The sequence below is a fragment of the Pituophis catenifer genome, unplaced genomic scaffold, assembly GCF_029215685.1.
Source record: "Pituophis catenifer annectens isolate HBS135680 unplaced genomic scaffold, rPitCat1.0.hap2 SCAF_4, whole genome shotgun sequence".
Classification (NCBI taxonomy): Eukaryota; Metazoa; Chordata; class Lepidosauria; order Squamata; family Colubridae; genus Pituophis; species Pituophis catenifer.
In genome coordinates this window covers 32,937,949-32,957,817 of record NW_027256884.1, presented here as the reverse complement: position 1 = coordinate 32,957,817, position 19,869 = coordinate 32,937,949, and the positions used below count along the sequence as shown (strand labels likewise).

General features: G+C 36.8%; 1 protein-coding gene across 1 annotated transcript in view; it reads left to right on the top strand.

Annotated features, from left to right (window-relative positions):
- Positions 1-15,359, top strand: part of CCDC138 (coiled-coil domain containing 138) — a 35,918-nt gene extending 20,559 nt beyond the window's left edge. Inside the window, exons 13-15 of the mRNA XM_070943190.1 lie at positions 7,959-8,135; positions 13,058-13,196; positions 13,826-15,359. Coding sequence (XP_070799291.1) covers positions 7,959-8,135; positions 13,058-13,196; positions 13,826-13,997 — 488 coding nt within the window. The 3' untranslated portion in view covers positions 13,998-15,359. The remainder of the gene's footprint in view (positions 1-7,958; positions 8,136-13,057; positions 13,197-13,825) is intronic.
- The last annotated feature ends 4,510 nt before the right edge of the window (positions 15,360-19,869 follow it).

The window sequence follows — 19,869 nt, the reverse complement described above, 5'->3', positions numbered from 1 at the left end:
ACATCTTGGCAATGTGTGCAACTTAAAACCATCCTTCTTTATGTTGTATGTGCAAAGACTCCTATAACCTGTTATCCTGAACCACCCTGGAAATGAAATACTGGCTATAATATATGCATTTCCTGTTATCTCAATCTCTGATGACCATAAATGGTAGTTTGGTTGACCATACAATAGTTTTTCTTGTTGTCAGAAGATTAGGATCTGCAAAACGACACACTGCAGCATTTGAAATACTAAAGGAGTTTTTCACGGATAGGACCAGAAATTAGCAGCCACAATATCAATAACAATGTCTGCTTTCATAGCATAAACATCTAAAGGATGTTTACTAAAGGAATGAAATACGTGAAATGAATCATGTTTGATTCAGAAAAAAAAAGAGAAATATTGGTTAAAAAAGGGAAGGTATTTTAAATGGAAATACAAGTGATAAGAGAATGACTCAAATAAGGACTCTTTACTGCCTACAGATTATTCTTGATTTATGACCACAATTGGGTCCATAATTTCTATTGTAAATCAGTGGGATTGTAATTCCAGTCAGACTCGCTTTTACTATAATTTTTTGGGCGCTTATTAAATCATGCAGATTCTTAAACAGATCCAGCTCCCCCAATAGGCATTTTTGCTGAAAATTGGCAAAAAAACTACCTTCAAAAATCGGCAAAGAAGGAAGGAGGCAGAATGCAGTGCTTATTCTATCATAAACACAAGCTGTTTGTCAAGCACCCGATTGTGATTATGTGGCTGTGCGGTGGTGCAAACAGGCTGTCGTAACTCAACCAAAAGAAGCCAGCTGAAGTTTTACAAATTTAAAAGGAAATACAAATAATAAACCAAGAGAATGGCCTGGATAATGTCTTTTTATTGGATTTACAAGAAGCAGCAATGCAATGGGACAAAGAAGAATTGAAGAGAGATCAAACCCTATGACAATAATTGAATGGATTAAAGATTAAGATTTTAACCAATAAAAGGAAGAAATACAAAGTTGGTTTATTTCATCTAGGTTAAAATAAGACAAGTTCTTATAAAATCCTGGTGCAACCTTTACAGAATTTTTGCTGACACCCGAACTGAAAAATTGATGTTTTATGGATTTTCTTATAGATAAAGGATAAGGGATGGGATCTGGGATGAAGAGATATCTGTTTAACTTTATAGAGAGTGAACAACTACCAAACCTGTTTATACAGATAGTCCACGATTTACAGCCATTAGTTAGTCACCATTCAAAGTTACAAAGGCACTGAAAAAGTGACTTCTGACTGTTTTAACACAACTATCGCAGCATCCCGATGGATCAAAATTTGGATCCTTGGCAACTGGCATTTATTTTTGACGGTTGAGGTGCCCTGGGGTCATGTGATCATCTTTTGCAATCTTCTGACAAAGTCAGTGGGGAAGCCAGGTTCACTTAACCGTGTTACTAGCAACAGCTGCAGTTGGCAAGAAAGATCGTAAAATGGGCAAAATTCAGTTAACAACTTCCTTGCTTAGCAACAGAAATTTTGGGCTCAATTGTGGTTGTAAATCAAGGACTATGTGTACTTTACTTGCTGTGATGAAGATTGGAAATTTTTATATATTTCTTTTTTCTTTATTTCACTTTTTTCTTTGTACTTTTTACTCCCTCTTTTTACTTTCCTTTCACTGAGTTTAGTTTGCATTCATTTTTATTACTGTAATTAAAACAGTAATAAAATGTTTTTAAAAACATTTTAAAAAAGAATCTGAATTTGAGAGCTTGATGGGTTCAAATTTTGCAATTCAGGAGCCAACGGCCTAAGAGTTATGTGCAGATGAAGTTCAGAAAGAACAACACATTTGGGGGATATCCTGCATTTCTAAGACAGTCAACAGTAATCAGCCACCACTTGTAGAAGCCCAGTAACAGGTTGAGCCACCTGATTTAGTTGAGTCCCCAGCCTTCCCCAGTGGAACTGATCATATTGGAAGGGGCATAAGACTCAACCAAACTGGCAACTCTCTCAAGTTCACTCCAAGCGCAAATCTTCCTCCTGCCTTCCTAGAGATGTCCACAAACAAAAATAATGGATCATCCCTCCAGTGAAAGGGAGACTGGACTCTCATTTTAAAAAAAGAAGTATTCCTAGATCCTTACCATAGAGATCCACCAGCTGAGAAACCAAGAGTTCTAGTCCCAGCTTAAACACAAAGTCAGCTGAGTGACCTTGAGCCAGTCACTGTCTTTCAACCCTAAGAAGGAAACAGTGGTAAACCACTTCTGAAAATCTCATCCAGAAAACTTTAGGGGTTTGTCCAGGGAATCACTAAGAATTACTGCTGGATCAAAGACCTCCCCATCCCTCACACACACATATACACGGACACACTAGTTTGGTTTCCTTTTCAAAGTTACATCAACCAGAGAAAGATAAGCTTATGAGAAAAATCTTCAATCATTAAGGTTGTGTTAATGAATTTGGAATGAGTGCTTTGAAGCGATGCAGAATAAATGTTTTACAGTAGTAATCAAAATGTGACTAATTATTAAACCTTGGAAGTACTTGGTTAACACAATTCAAATTATTAGAAAAAGGAAAAAAACTAGATAATGAATAATACATTAAGTCAATACTATAAAATTATATGTATTTCATATGGTAATGTCAAGAAATAAATTCCAAAATCCAAATTTTCAATTTTCACAAATTGAAAATTATAAATGTAAATTATAGTCTAAAATGGTCTTGAAATGGATGTGAATTCCAAATAAAATTTACTGTTCAAATATAAGTTATTCTAGAGATTGAAACTTTATTGCTATTTTAATAAGCTAATGCTGGGAGACCTCCCACCCCAAGTTTGTTTCTCTCCAAGGAGCTGTATAACTTGCCCTTTCATTTGCAGCTGTCTCTTGCTGTATAGAAAGGCAATTTCTTTTTGACTCAATTCTGGCAAAAAAATCCCACACAGACTGTAATTGCTCTGGCTGTCATAAATCACACCCAAAGTTTCTGTCTGAATTGCAGTGGATTAAGCAGTAGCAATGGTCTAACTTAGGTTTCCCACAATCAGTCCAAATAATATGCATGAATTCAGGAGATAAAGATGGTAGCTATTATTAGATCTTGCCTAGAGTCTAAGTTACATACTGTCAAAATTCGAGCTGCTATAGAGGTGTTTTTAGCTCTGAATTCTATGGTGAGCAGACCATATCTACCCAACATTCTTTCATCCTTCCTTATGCAGGTGTAAATGAAGCTGAACTGCCCTAATTGAGGTTCCTCTTGATTCATGTGTTTTCCTTGCAAGTACATTCAGGATTGCTTTCACTTGTTTTATACTTGTCAATGGCATTCTTCAGGGCTAGGTAGCCTTGACTCCAATTGGCAAGGCTGAATCTATTTTTTTCAATAACATTAGAGTTTGGTTTTGAACTTGACTTTAAACTTGATGGGTTCTTCAGCTGTGCATCTCCGAATGAATTTGACAAATGTACCCATATGGAACATTTTCTGCCCACTGAATGTCAATCTTCAACCATGGCAGTCATGCTAAGGGCTGTACATCTGAAATGTACAGGAAGCAACATAAACCTCTTAGCGATAAGGGAGATAGCATCATTGGATTTTCACTTTTCTATTTCAGATCGACACTTTTTGCCTTCACAGACAACCAACGTGCCATTTCCATAGAGGAGTTGAGCAAGGCAAAAACCTTTTCAACAGAACACATCAAAAGTGCTCTGATTCAGCTCTGTACATTAGGATACAAAACACTTCATCAGCCCATTGAAATATTTCTGTGCTCCTATTAAACACCATGTCAGAGAGTTCATATCCTATTTTCAAATATCAGTGGAAACCCTGATTTTGAAAAAGACTAAGAATCTTCCTGTGCTTTTCTTACTTTTTCTGGTCAGATCTATACAGAATTTGTCAGGAGGGAGCAAACTTTGTCAAAAGGAAATTATTACTAACTGCATCTTGGAAATTCTTACTTTATAGAGATAATCCAACCTTCCATAGAAGTCCCACGGGTCCTTTTATCCTGTCAGGAACTTCTGGGCTTTTCGCCATCCAGATGCAGACTGCTTAAAGCTACATGTACAGATGTTGGATTGCTCCCACTGTAGGATTTAAGTTATAATTCTATACAGTCCAAATCACCTTAGCATTTCTAAGGAGATCCATGATGCTGATCCATGAAGTTATCTTGCCCAGAGTTACCTTGAAGGGGAGAAGGGCGGCTTAAAAAAAATTAATAATAAAAAGTTCCCAGAAGCCATTAATGTAAAAGATTTCATGCCTTTTTCCCTCAAAATTTTTTTATTGAGATTTGAACAAAGGATGTATCCAAATATTCGGTACATAATGTATAGCCTTGGCCTCGATTTTCTTTATTGTAAAAGAATTTAGAGATAGTCTTGGAGAAGATCTGAAAGAATGGTTAAAGAGGGGCCTATAGAAAAGAATACATGTCCAAATACTGAAGCACGCATGAGAGAAATTTAACCCCACCATTTCATTTAGTATAAGGGGGGAATAGAGAGAAACTTGGACATTCTTTCTAGTTTTTGTTATTAAGTAGCATTCCTGAAATCCTTCCCGTGAATGTTTTTTGAGCTGGTTTACCTTGAAAGGTTGTTTGAAAGGGTTTTTTTTTTTTTTAAATCCTGTAATTCTTCCAAAGAGATTTTTGTAGGAACCTCAAATATGTAAGTCACAGGTTTCCATCATGGAATCTACATTTCATGCTTAAATAATCTCTCAGCTCTCTCTTCAACAATTGCATCAAATATAACTCAGATTAATGCCTTAGAATCACGAATCTTCAGATTATATTTTGTTTCTTTTCTTCAATAAACATAGCTTGGGAGGTGATATAGCAGTCATTTGTAGATGAATTAAGGGTTATGTCATTCTGGCTTATTTGTTTTTTAGATTTCTATCCCACCTTTACCTCGGGCATAATGCTCTCTCCTCCCAGTCTAGATTGGTCTGAGAGATTACCCAGTGAGCTGCTATGGCTGAAAGCCTCTGCTGGCTGTTGATCCATTGGGTGTCACAGACTTCAGTACTTTTTCCAACAATAGTTCTTTGGGAGCCATGTGTTGGTATCTAACTGGCCATATGTTTTATCTTTTATTCACTTAGCTACTTTTGTTTCATGTGATCCAATGTCAGAAGATCCTTCAATTGGTTGTCCATTCCTCCTTCAGTCACTCTTAATGCTCCTGCTCTTAATGCAGGATGGTTTATTATAACTCACTGAAGGAGAATGAGACTATTACTTACTGAAGCCAGCTTTCTGTTTGGTAGATGGAGAATGTGGTCAAGGGAGTGTTGCTTATAGAATGATTAGAGGATGCGGAATGGGAATATTTTCACTGTCTCCTCTTAGGTTATATTTATGATGTAGTTCTCTGCTTTTCAAGTGCAGAACTGGAAGTGAGTCAGTCCTCCCACAGATGTATGTAAGATCTCCATGATCCTGCCTGTTAAAGCAAGAATGAGCAGTGAAGGATGCCTTCAATCCATCATAGGAAAAAGAAAGCCTTACAATAAGCCAAAATTCCTTTCTTAGACGAAATTGTGAAATGTGCATTCATTACAAATTAAATTAAATGTACTGATACATAATTAGTAAATAACTTGTTGCTTTAAAGATACAGTAGGGGGCACTCTAAGTAAGGTTTTGCAGTTTCTGAGTTATATAATCTTGCAAGAAAATACTATTACATTATTAACCTACATACATATTACGGTATTTGAAATATATCCCAAAAAAGTATAGCTTGCATTAAGATGCCAAAGTTTTTTAGTGAAAAATTTATTGGGAGTAGAGTTACCTATCTACTGTTTTAGGGTATTGATTTAAACATACTAATAATCTACATTGAGCACCATGGTAATTTATTTATTTACTTATTATAAAAAAAGATAACATTTTGCTGTTATTTCTATTTTTCTTTTAATATTCAGATTGATGTTAGCAAGTTTCTATATGGATGATTTTTTGTTTCACTGAAGGTGAACAGCACAGCACAGTACAGCAATAAGTTTGAATGGCCAGTGAAAAATTCATAGTCATGAATTTCATGAGTAAATGAGTGTTGGCATTTTTCAACTATCTAAACAGCTATTGATTTTTTTCCCTACATTATTATATCCATTCCAGAGGACCAGCCACCTTGAAACAGAAACCAGAAAATCCTGGTGCATATTTAAACTATTATATGTTGATAGAGAGCAACCTAGTTGTTAAGGTGAAAGGAGAGAAATAGACTATGGAATCATAATCATAATGCTACAAGAAATCTACAAAAAGTTTCTATATTCTTTCATCTTTGAAGCTCCACTATCTACAATTTTGTTCTCATGCTTTTTTTTTCTCAGGCCGAAGGACAATCTAAAGGCAACCCTCCCAAAACTGTTCCCGTATGAGGATTACTAAACATTGATCATTTTAATTTAGTGTTTTCAACCTTTGCATCTCAAAGATGTCTGGATTTCAACTCCCAGAATTCTCCTGCAATCTTGGGAGTGAAGTCCAAATATCTTTATGTTGTCATAGTTAAAAAACATTGCTTAAAATGGTCTGTGAACCAGAAGCATTTAGCAAAGGGTCCGTTAGGTCCTTCTCGTTTTTGGCTTCTTCCCTGATTCTGTACTTTAGACATTCTAAATTAAACATTGGCCTGCTGTCCCAAATTTTCTAGCATCAGCTCTAGCTTGTTTAGACATATGCTCGCACATTTTTTAAAATGAAAATTAAAAATTAAAAGCTTGGGGATGGTAGAGAGTGGCTTGTTTAGGGTAAGGTCATCTTTGTCACATTGTTAAGGCTTCTTTCATCCAACTGTTTTATGAAAGGACTCAGAGTAGGCAAAGTTTCCAATATGCCTACCCTGGGATTGTAAATCGTTTCACATACAGTCTGTTGGCTTAAAATGTGAGACCATGTGGGCTGATGCTATTCTGTATGTCATAGAAGAATCCTTGTTGCTTTCCTGAAGTTGGAGTTCCACTTCTTTATTAGATGAATTTTTCATTTGGTCAGTTCTAAAATTTGGAATATTTGGCCTTTCAAAACTTTCTCCATTATGAAGAGAGCAAAAAATTTTTGTGCTGTATAGTAACTAAATAACATCACCTTGGGTAGACAAAGATTGTTTTACTATATATCAATGATGGTTAACCTTTTTGGTGTTGGGTGCCCAAAGCGTGCACGCACGCATGCAAATGCACACACACGTGCCAGAACCCCCAAAATGCAATTCGAGTGCCCCCTGTGCATGCTTCCCCCCCCGTGCATGCACCCCACTCCACCCCCATGCCCCATTTTGGGCCTGGAAAGCATCCTGCACCAACCTGGAAGCCAAAATGGGGCATGGGGGGGGGGGCGTGAGGCCTCCCCGCCCCATTTTGGGCCTGGAAAGCTTCCTGCACCAACCTGCGCCCCCTTGCAAGCGCCCCATGCCCCCACACATGCACGCATGCATCCCCCCATGTACCCCGCGCATGCGCAGCAGACACCCAGATATCAGCTGGCCAGCGGGAGGCATGCACACATGCACGGTAGATCTGGGCTGGGCCAACGACTGGCGTGCTTGAAGAGTGGGCTCTGCGTGCCACCTGTGGCACGCGTGCCATAGGTTCGCCATCATGGCTATATATGATGGTTCTAATTTTAAAATAGCCTAGGTATGCTGTAAATATAAAGTTTATATAGCTATTGAGGTCGTTAATAAAACAACAGGATTTTGTGAGTGTAATTTGCTTTGAGTCAATTTTCTTAATGTACTGCTTGACACACACATAATGAGCAAACAGATTCATTTAATAATCCATTTGGTAAGCAGTATAATTTAAAAACTTTGATATAGCACATTGTGCAGGATTTTATGCACATTAGTGATCGCCTGTATGGATGTCTAGAAACAATGGTGTACATCTGTAATATTTAAACTTAAATACATCTTTTAGCTGATTATTTGGCACAAGCCTTTGATTCACTTTGCATTGATCTGAAGACAGAGGAAGGGAAAGCCTTGTTTTTGGACTACCAAGCTGTGCCCATAATTTTGACTCACCTAAGAATATCAAGGAAAGGCCTCCTTTCCAATGCCATTGACAGTTTACTTCAGATGACAACAGAATCTAGTAAGTAATCGACGTTCTTTTCATACACTTTTTACATTGTTTATCTTGCTTTATATGCCCTCCATATTTGATTTTGTGGTAATTGCATGGTAATTATTGCAAGGGAAAGGTTACTATTATTTTTATTAGGCAGAATGGGAAATTCTGCAAAAGAAAATGTGTTTTCCCCTGCTGTAGTTCAATATGATAGGCAGCTAGTTTTTAAAAATGAATGCTTTTTAAAACATTTATACTTTATAGAAGGGATTTCAAGGCTTATGCCAATTGGATATTTGTGTATGAAATTGTGATGTATGAAAGCATAATGTCCAATTAAATATTGTAGGGCTGACCTTTTCAACAAGCTCTGAGATCTCAGCATAGACCTGTTTATGTAAATACAAATTCTAGTAACAAGATGCCTTTAAATTCTTTCTGATTTCTAATGGTGATTGAATACTTAGCATGTGTAAGCTCTCTAGAAATAAACACGTACACAGTGGGTTTATTAACCATATTGTTTTGTGGATTGTTTCTTCTATTGGAATTATAACTAATGGCTTCTTAAATTTATTTATTTATTTATTTATTGGTTCGATTTATATGTCGCCCTTTCTCCGGAGACTCAGGGCGGCTTACAATGCGTTAAGCAATAGCCTTCATATTTTTGTATATACCTGCTTAGTAGGGCTTTGCCCCCCCCCCCCAAAAACGGTGTTCTTTTAAAGTCAGCTTATTGCCCCCACAATCCAGGTCCTCATTTTACCTACCTCGAAAAGATGGAAGGCTGAGTCAACCTTGAGCCTGGTGAGATTTGAACTTGCAGTAATTGCAGGCAGCTGGTGTTACTTAATAGTGCTTTAGTCTGCTGCGCCACCAAGGCTCTTTAAATTGATACCTGGATGATTGAATTGTTTAACCTTTCACATGTAAACACTTTTGTCCTGCAACTGTTGATTCCATTCTTCATAATGCCACGATTCCTGTCTCTGGTCATATTTTAACATCAAATTAAGTAAGATCTCCAGATGTGCCTCCAGCCAAACAGAATAATCATGCTACATTTAAAACTCACAGTTAGTGGAATTAAAAGAAAGAACTCTGCATTCCTATACAAACAAGACAGCTTGATTTTCAGAGATAAATCACTGCTAAGGATTCATCCCACAATTTCTGCCTAGAGTGATTATGCTGTTTTATCTTAACCAGGAAATAATTGTCTTTTTTTATCTTTAGCCTCCTAATGTTAAGTGAGCTGTTTTGACACTTAATACATTGTCAGGACTAGGTTTCTTTTATGTCAATTGCACAAAAAAAAAATCCATGTGGTAGCTTTGAATTTAGCATTTTGCTAAACATCTACCACAGAGGATTTGCTTTATATATTACCAGATTTTGGCATTAAGTGGTAGTATATGTGAAATTATTAAACACAAGAGAACTAAATGAAGTTGCAGAGGAAAATAAAAAGAAAGGTGGATACAGAGAAGAGTTGGCCTAGCCCTCTTTCATTCCACAAAATTGTGCCTGAAGCACTGCACCTTCATCAAAAATAAGTTCTTCACCTATGACTTGACTTTTACCCTTGCAATTTAAATATTCTGTTCAGAAGAGAAGTACTGGAGCTACCTCAAAGTTTGCCCGTATGTTTGTTTTGTGGAGGGACAACTGAGAATAAAACTTGTGTTAAAGTTTCTCAGAATAAGAGATTCTGTGAGACTTTTATCTCTTAAGGTTTGCTTCAACTTGACTTTCTATTCTAAATCCTAATAGGAAAGGTTGGGGTAAATGAAATTCGGTGGAAATAATTTTATTCTCTTCTGTCTGCTTCTTTGGAAGATGAACAGCATAATCTTTCAGACCCAAAAGCAGTTCACCTGCTAAGATCTGTAACTAATTCAAAGTGCCACTGACGAATGGTTCAGCAGATAACAAGAATTCAACTGCTGCTTTTTATTCAGGGTGGCTCTTGTTAAAAGGTTAAAAGAGTTGTAATCTGTGTAGTTACCTAGAATTAAAACTAAACACCATGTAGCTACAGAGATATCATTCTCTTAATTATTAAATCTCTGGTATGCATCTTTTTTGTTTCTCACCTATACGAAAAGGAATCTACACAATCTTACCACAATTTTTTAAAAGGCTAAGAGTTGAATTCTTGATTTTGTGAGTATGATTTCTCCTTCGCATTAGCTGTGTTCACTGCTGCAAGGGTTAATCCATCCCATCCTTTATTCTTTTAAAGGGCAAGTGCAAACTTATCTTAAACAGAGGCATTTGAAGTTAGAGATGAAAAAAAAATACTTTATAGCTTATATAGGATAAGCGGCATGCTTTTTTTTAAAAGGTTTCCTGTCCCAGACTTTCCTTTCTCATCCTGTCTGTAACGTTCTCTCTGAGAGGTTTGGATTGTCTTTTTCTTCTAATTTATTTTTATTTTATTTATTTATTATTTAGTTTGTCAAACATGTACGAGAAAACAGGTATAAGTATAAACATGGACATGAACACAGGAAATGAGTACGAATAAATGGGCACAGTAGGACAGGGACGGTAGGCACGCTGGTGCGCTTATGCAGACATTTGAAATTGAATTTGAAGACAGAGGTCAGCCTATGACTAAAGCAATGATGCTCTTTATAGTCCAAAACAGAACTGAGTTGTCTGAACTCACACACGTTGGGATTTCACCCCTCTGAATGTACTAAAGTACTGTTGGCTTTGATTGAACTCTGCAACTTTATTCAGAAATAACACTAACAATGAATAAAACCAAAGCTAAGCTTGGAAAAATTCAGTAATAGCAATGGACTGTAGGCATGCATGATTTAAATAAGATTTTTTTAATGGATTTGATTGACTGATTATGTTGCTTCTTAGGGGCCATATAGATAGATAATTCAGGATAATCAGTTCCCAAACTCACCTTTTAGGTCTCCCACATCATTTTTTAAATTAACTCCACCCATCTTGCTGATTGTCCTTTACTTTTGGCCCATGTGTCATTCCCCAGATTGGCTGTGCGTTTGAATCTTTGCTGGTTCTTCTTCAGTTATTTGCTATATTTCTGTAGATATTCAATTAATTTCTGTAGTGTTCTGACTTGATAATGATGGGATGCTGACCTAACTTAATCTTGTAATAATGGAAGGTACTCTAAAGTACCTTGTATATTGGCATCTCTATTACTACAGAATGAGCAGCAGAGGTTTCTAGATTGAATAGGCAAAGAGTCTTATTATGAATCAGGTAATACACTTTTAATTGGGGGCAAAAAAAAAATAATCGAGAAGATATTCTTAACCCTACATAGGAGAGCAGAAGCAAAGGAAACAAGCAGAATAAGAATCTTGCTTTCACATCCAATATTTAGTGTACATATAGACTAAATATTAGGCTGGAGATATTTCCTTTGAAAATCTATTTTCTTTGAAAATCTACACTTACATTGAAACCATCAATTGCATGGATAAGAAACCTTTAGAGCACTTTATAAACTCATTAGACATTGGGACTTTTGCATGCTGATATTTAAAATCTTTATTGATTGGAGCAAGCCTAAAAGAAGGACAACTGATGTTCATAGTGTTTTACTGAATATATTATGAGCCATCTACAGTTGTACATGTGTGTGGCATATAAATAAATAGGATTGTAATATTGCTCCTATATTTAATGCCAAAAATCTTTCTTTTTCTCTTACCTGTTCATAGGATTTTATTTTTCCTTTTATACAGGATGGACTGCACTCATTTTTTTTCAGCATTTTGTTTACAAAGGCAGGACATACATATATTGTTGTAGCATAATAAATTTGATAGCTGCAAGCTGCTTAAGAGGGGAAATGGAAACAAATAGTAAGAGCATTTTAGTATTTCCTGCTAAAAATGAAACATCAGCTAGTTCCTTAAGAAATAAAACCTTTCTTCATTAAAAATAATGTTGCAAGGATACCACCATATTGATGATTGTGTCAAAGAATATGCAAACACTGATCTTTTTGGTATTTTTGCCTTATTTATACTGTTGGGAAATCTCAGAACTAAAATGAGTTTCCACTTAATACATATCAGAAATCCAACAAAACAACAAACAGTTAGACCAGCTCTGTGCTTGTTTAGTGGGAAGAGAGGAGACAGGCACTGCATAAAGAAAGCAGTTGTAACCCAGAACTGTGCTAAACAAGGTAGCCATCTTTCCCACTATTAAGAAAGCTGAGGCATTCAAGCTTTTGAATGTTTCATATATGTAGATTAATATAAAAGACACTTTTTAAACCTTTAGGATTAAGTTTTTCATGAATTATCATTGACCTGGTTTGTAAAATGTGTCCTGGTGAACTGCTGATCAGGACAGTAGGTCAGTGTTCTAAAGTCAAAAGTGAGGCACATGGATGGGAACTTTTTCATGCCTCTTCTTCGTCAGCTGAAATATCAAAATCTGCATAGCAAAGTGGAGCTGGGCAGGTCAAGATAGTGATGAAATACTCTAAGAAACCATCCCTTTAAGGACAGGGATTAAAGATAGAGTTACCATACCATTGTTCTTTCAAAGACTTTGAGCAAGAGAGTATATTTTCCAGTATTCATTAAGGATCATGAAACTTGAAAAGAATTGTAGAATTACTTCTGCTGTAATATCATTTCTTTCCCCCTCCCCCCAGCTAATTGTATGTATGAATTAAGGGCATGAGAGATTTGCTCTTTGAGAATTTAAATTCTTCTGGAATGGAGTCTAATGATTTTCAAGCAAAAACTTGAATCAACACCACTTAATACAACACATCATCAGTTTTGTAATATCTGCTGAAATTTGAACTTAGAAAGTTTGATAGATTGCTGAATCCCCAAGTTGAAGGTGTTTGGATATAACGTGCCTTACAATTATACACACCAATTATGATTGCTGCGCTCCTTATATTTATTGAGCACTTTATTTTGCAGGGTATTTGAATCGTTTTCTGGAAACTTGTAGTAATGAACTCTTTTTCCGGACTTGTTCAGTGCTGCTTCGCAGTTCTAATCTTGATATTCAGCTCCTGGAGAAACTCAGCATTCTGCTTCAAAAACTTTCAAAAATCAAGTAAGTCTTCCAACCTCAAAATACTTTCCTCAGGATTGATATGTGTTTGTTGGAATCGGCGCAACCCAGGATTTCAATAGCTTGGGAGATTCGTGGGAAAATGAATAGAAAAAACATGGATGCAATAACTGAACTAGATAACAATCAACCAAATAAAATAGGGTAGATCCAATTATAAACCACTAAAGAAAGACTTAGATTGGTGCTAGCGAAAGAGGGTTAGTGGGTAAAGATCAGTAATGTAATCTAAGCATACTTTAGTAGTAAAATATAGAAATAATGGATTTTGATGGTTTTTCTAACTTGTTTGTGCCTATTTTTCTACTCCCTTTTTTGCAATAATGAATACCACATCTTGCAGATATCATAGTGTTATAACTACGAGTCATTTTAGTTAAAAGAGGTATCCTTCATGCATCCTATGAAATTTATTTTACAGGTTGTAAAAACAAAAATCTAGAGTTGCTGAGAGTGTATATAAATTTAAATTTTTATTAAAAATGACCACATAAAATATGTATGAATAATAGCAAATGCTGTTTATTTTAATTGTTGAAATTTGAAATTTCAGAATCAAACGTTAATTGAACTGACTTTTTTAATTGTATATTTTTCAAAATATATTGCAGGAGTAATAAGAAGATGTTTGAGCTGTTTACTCTCCATCTGATGATTCAAGAACTACTGAGGACAGCACATCCAGATCACACATTCTTGTGCATTAACCTCAACTCAATTCTGTTTAATTTGGGATTTATAAAAAACAACCCTATTGAAAATATTGAAAATGCAAGTTACTAGAAGGCTGCATTTTATAAAATGTTGTTTCCAGTGGCTTGTTTATGTTACATGAATTAACAAAATGTGGAAGGGGAATTGCCACAATCGGTGTCTCAGTTGTACCAGTCTTCAGAATACTACATCAGTTAGAATTGCTTTAATAGGAATTGTCCGTTTTATAGTGCTGGATTGCTAACCTTTAAGTACTTTATCTGTTTTACACTGGTCTTCAGCCCAAAAGACAGCACCCCACAATACACTATTCTTACATTGAAATCAATGCCACCAAAGCTGAATAGTATCATATTGGATATAATAAAGTATCATTTTGCATAAGTTATCTTGCATCCACTAGGGCAGGGCAGGCAATCTGTGGGCAGAAACCACATTTTGATTTTTCTTCCCTTCCATAATGTTTGAAGCATGACAATGAGGGGCCATATTTCAGCCCATTTTCTTGGTTTGTTTGGGGAGCAGTAAAGAGATAAAATATGTGCATTGCAGAGTTTCCCAGAAGTTTAATGCATCCAGCTTTGTTTAGAAACCATGACAAAATCATGGCACAAAGTTTTGAAAGTTAACTGGAGCCAAAGGAATGGAGTTAAATGTCTGATGACCTGCAGGTTGATCACTAGGACAGTACAGAAAGAATCAGAATATTCTTTTACCTGGGCAGCTGGGCTTTCTCTAGAGATGCTCATTTTCTTCCTCATAATGCTTGACCCCAAGGTTTCAGTGATAATTGACAGAATCAAATTTCCCAGCACTTTTATTGCAGCAATACAATGAGAAAATATTGTATAACCATTGAGGTCAATGGTATGTCCTTTCATTAAATACACGTTTAACTGTTTTGTGGAGGCTGTTAGTAGCTGAAAAGATTTTTATTGGCCTATGAAAAGAAAGCATTGATTCTTAGCTGAGTTTCCAAGAGCTCTTTTGTCAGTGTTGGAAATGCCCCAAACCTGAATGTAGAGTATCTGAAGACTGTTGCTATGTGAGACATCCTTAGAAGAAGCCGCCTTTTCTTCAGACCATTTCAGGTTACGCAATAATAGAAATGTGCAACTTTTGAAACTTATTTCAAATACATCCTTCAATGCACAAATATTTAAAGTATATCTTTAAAGTAATATTTAAAGTATATCTTTATAAGAACCTGAAAACACGCAGCTGCTTTAAAGAGGCACATTAAAAGACACAGCTGCTTTAAAGAGATTCTGTGCCTTTGCTCAAATGCATTCCAAAAAACCTCTTCTGAATCATTATTGAACAGAATTTTTTTTTTCTGATTTCTTTATGTTAGAAAAAGCCCAGTTATTGAACTCAATCTCAGACACTAATTTGTTTTTTCTGATATTTTCTATACATAGGCTGGGTCTTATAAGGGTCACAAAAAGATTTGTTTTATCCTTTATATGTGTTTATTTTTTTATTGTCATGTTACAGTGACCACTCCGAAATATCCTTATGCATCATTTTAATGTAATAAAATTACAATTTAAAATCATTATTTATATTGGCAGTGTTATTCTTTGAAAAAAGATATTTTTGAACTACTTTGACTTTTTTTTTATTGTAGTCTTTTCATGGATAATTTTATATATTAAACTGAACTTAGATTGTCCTTTCCAAGAATAGGAAGAGCTTCTTCCATTCATGGAAATTCTTGGGGATCCTGAAGCTGCTGGATAAAAGAGGGACCATGGTTGAACCCTCATTCTGTCCATATCCTTTTATTGCATCTCATTTGGTTCCATAGAAAAACCCTAATCCACATAACAGCTTTTTCAGGAGGTTGCAAAGAAATAGTGGAGTCAGCAAAATGACAGAAGATATTGAGCAAAGTGGCTGTCTGGGCCAGTGGTGGGATCTGCCCGGTTCCGCCGAGCTGATAGCGGTGACGCTATGACATCACTGAACCGGTTCTGCCCACCCCACCCCTGCGTTATTATTACCTTTTATTTGGCCCCACCCCCAATCTATTGCTGCCTCCTGAGTCCCAGCTGATGGGCTATAAGGAAAAAAACTGTTTAAACTCCTGCCGCAGGGCTTCAAAGGGCCACCCTACAGCTGATCAGTGGTAAAAGGCAGTTTGGTGGTAGACCGGTGCAAAAACAAATGAGTAGACCGGTGCCTCCAAAAACAAATGAGTAGACAGGTACAGCTCTGCAAGCAGTTAAAAGCCTGGTAGACCAGTACCTCTGCTAAATCCTAAAGAATTGTCACATGACCATCAAGCCACACCCACAAAATAAGCCACGCCCACAGAACCGGTAGTAAAAACATTTAGAACCCACCCCTGGTCTGGGCACACATAGGCAATCAAAAGCAGATAACCAAGAGAACAAGCCTTATAGATGATGCAGCTGTTATAACAATCTGAAAAGGAGTCTTCATGCAAGCTGCCACAGCTTCAATATATTTCTTTGGAATGTTTTGCACAGCCCTAATAGTTTTTCATTGGGGGAGGGGAAGGTGTCAGCTTGTAATGAAAAAATAGAAAATAGCATCTTGGTTTCTAAAAGCAACTGAATGGGTGAAAAAAAAATCTTAGCTTGATTAGTCTAAAGCGCTTAGCAAATTCCATTAAAAATAGGTGATAGGTATGTAAACACTTGATTACATGTTTCTTCCCCCCTCTTGTGCAGGGGGTCAGTTAGTTTCTTCACACAGTGCCAACCCTCACCAAAAAACTCATCTGAGAACATACTTCCCTTCTCAGTGAGAAGCAGGCTTCTGCAAAAGAAATGGATCGATCACCAAGGCAAGCCCAGATCTTAGAATCTTAAATAAGCCAGCTCCAGTAGAATTTTCAGATCTGTGATGTGAACGTATCTGAAAGCAGCAACTTGCATAAGATGGAAAACGAAAGAATGTCTTAGTTGTTTTCATTACACATGTTTTATACCATGTGCCTAGAGCTATGTTTTTCAATAGCCCTTTTGGGACTTACGGACTTTATTTAGCATGCCACCCATCACTCTACCAACCGACTCTGGGTGGCTTCAACTAGCATAAATAGCAATAAAACAATTATAGGATTTAAACATTAAGACATCAGATATTAAAAGCTAAAGCCTTAATATTAAAACAGATAAACCAATGCATAGATGGGGTAGAGATGAGATGCGATCTTATATTAATCTACATTATAATTGTAAGCTAATCATGTCACTCAACCTCTGAAGCAAACATGCCCAGGCATGATTTCTGTATTGCAAACATGCAGCTTGGGACACTGAGGAACAGAACATTGAATATATTTCTGATAAAATGCTCAGCTACCTTTCACATCTCTTTCTTCCACCCTTCTTTGGTTTGCTTCTGTCCCGTACTTGTTTCTGCTGCTTTACTGCCTCTGTGTAATTATATCAGCCTCCCTGATTTTTTTTGAACATACAAGATCCAGTGATTGGAAGCGGAGGGAGACAAAGAAGAGGAACTTAGTGGGGCAAGCCAAAGGCTGCATAAACTCAATACATCTCACTCTGGCCCAAGCCCATCAATGTTGGGTTTAATATTCTCTGAGACTATTCTCTTCGCTCCATTCCAGTTGACGATCTCCTTCCAGGGACAGCACCCTAACGGAATGAGTAGAGGGTCATTAAAATTGTGTGCAATGAATTGACACACACAGTATGGAAGACAGTACTTCGGCCACTTTTCCTGAATGCTGCTTTTCAGTCTGATGGATGGGAAGTGCACTCCCTAGTCCTCTGCCTCTCTCTCCTTAACCACATGGAATAGTAACAGTAACAGAGTTAGAAGGGACTTTTGAGGTCATCTAGTCCAATCCCCTGCTCAAGCAGGAGACCTTACTAAGGATTCGAACCGCCGAACTGCTGACCTTTCTGATAGACAAGCTCAGTGTCTTAGCCACTGAGCCACCAAGTCAGGTGTGCAGGATTAGATTGCTTTGTCCCCCTCAGTGACCGCCCAGATGTCTTCAAGATGTTAAATCTCCTGGATTTTACAGCAGGAGTTTTTGACTTAAGGAGCTACAGGTAGATATGGTGTGAATTCACATGTATTCTGAATCACCTTTACCTCTTTAAATGTAAATACAATATCTGCACATTTCTATTTTTATCTGTGAATCTCCCACCATGAATTTTTTTTGGGGGGGAGGGAGGAACTTGAACTAAGTGGGGCTTTTTTGCACAGCAGACATAGTAATAAAGTTCTGTCATGTTTTCATTCATTCCATGTTTCTAAACAAAAAAAAATCCTAAATAATATATATTTTTTTAAAATTTGATTTATATGCCGCCCTTCTCCAGAGACTCAGGGTGGCTTACAATGCGCTAAGCAATAGCCTTCATCCTTTTGTATATTTTATACAAAGTCAGCTTATTGCCCCCACAACTGGGTCCTCAATTTACCTACCTTAGAAAGGATGGAAGGCTGAGTCAACCTTGAGCCTGGCGAGATTGGAACCTGCAGTAATTGCAGGCAGCTGGTCTTAATAACAGGGTGCTTTAGACCACTGTACTACCAAGGCTCTTATTAATTTTAATTAAATATTTAATAATTTTTTTATTTTTAATAAATATTTTATTAATTAAAATATTAATTTTCTTCCTGGGGAGCTTGCTTTATTAAAGCTGTGTTTTCTACTTTTGCTTGTTACTTTGGTTCTGTGAATACTGTACATAAATATTTATAGTGCAGAAATAGAAAGGCGTCAATTTTAAAAAGAAAGGTGTCACATATTCCTATTTCCCGTTATCTAGAAGGTATTCAAATATTTTAACTCATTTTTTCATGGTAAATTGCACTATGGTTCAAAAGGACTGTAATGGCAACAGTGGGGGATCATGATTCAGAAGGACTGGTGGAGTGTTTGGAACAAATTTCTGTATAGCCACCTGCTGTTGCATCCTGAATAGTAATTTGTTGGATTTCTATATCAATAAGGATACATATTGGGCTGCTGCAGTTATGTTATGTCTTTAACCGCTGTTCACCATCAGTAGTCACAATGTTGAGTTGGGTGGCCATACAAATCTCTCCCCCCTCATCTGTCTGTCTGTCTGTCTGTCTGTCTGTCTGTCTGTCTGTCTGTCTATCATCTATCTATCTATCTATCTATCTATCTATCTATCTATCATCTATCTATCTATCATCTATCTATCTATCTATATCATCTATCTAGAACATTAGAATTTCAAAATCTATCAATCATGGTTTAGTATTTGTTTTCATTTCACTTGAAACAAAGCCAATCCTGGATTAAAGTGGATTTTCTGCAAATACTGGGCATTGTTTTGCCGTTATCAATATTTGACAACACATATTCCTGTGGAAAACACATTCATTTCTACAATCTTCATGCAATAGGAAGAGCTGCAACACATCATAAAAAGTAAAGGTAAAGGTTCCCCTCACACATATGTGCTAGTTGTTCCTGACTCTAGGGGCTGGTGCTCATCTCTGTTTCAAAGCCGAAGAGCCAGCACTGTCCGAAGATGTCTCCGTGGTCATGTGGCCAGCATGACTAAACACCAAAGGTGCATGGAACGCTGTTACCTTCCCACCAAAGTTGGTCCTTATTTTTCTACTTGCATTTTTTACGTGCTTTTGAACTGCTAGGTTGGCAGAAGCTGGGACAAGTAGTGGGAGCTCACCCCGTTACACGGCACTAGGGATTCGAACCACTGAATTGCTGACCTTTTGATCAACAAGCTCAGTGTCTTAGCCACTGAGCCACCACGTCCCTATAAAAGGGGACAACACATCATAAAAGGGTGGTGTGTGTGTGTGTGTGTGTGTGTGTGTGTGTGTGTGTGTGTACTTTGTTTACTTTTATTTTAGAATGGTCACACTGGTTGCCCAGATGCCACAGTGTTTGCTTTGTTGGCTTTTGTGACAGAGGCAGGCATCTGTTCGT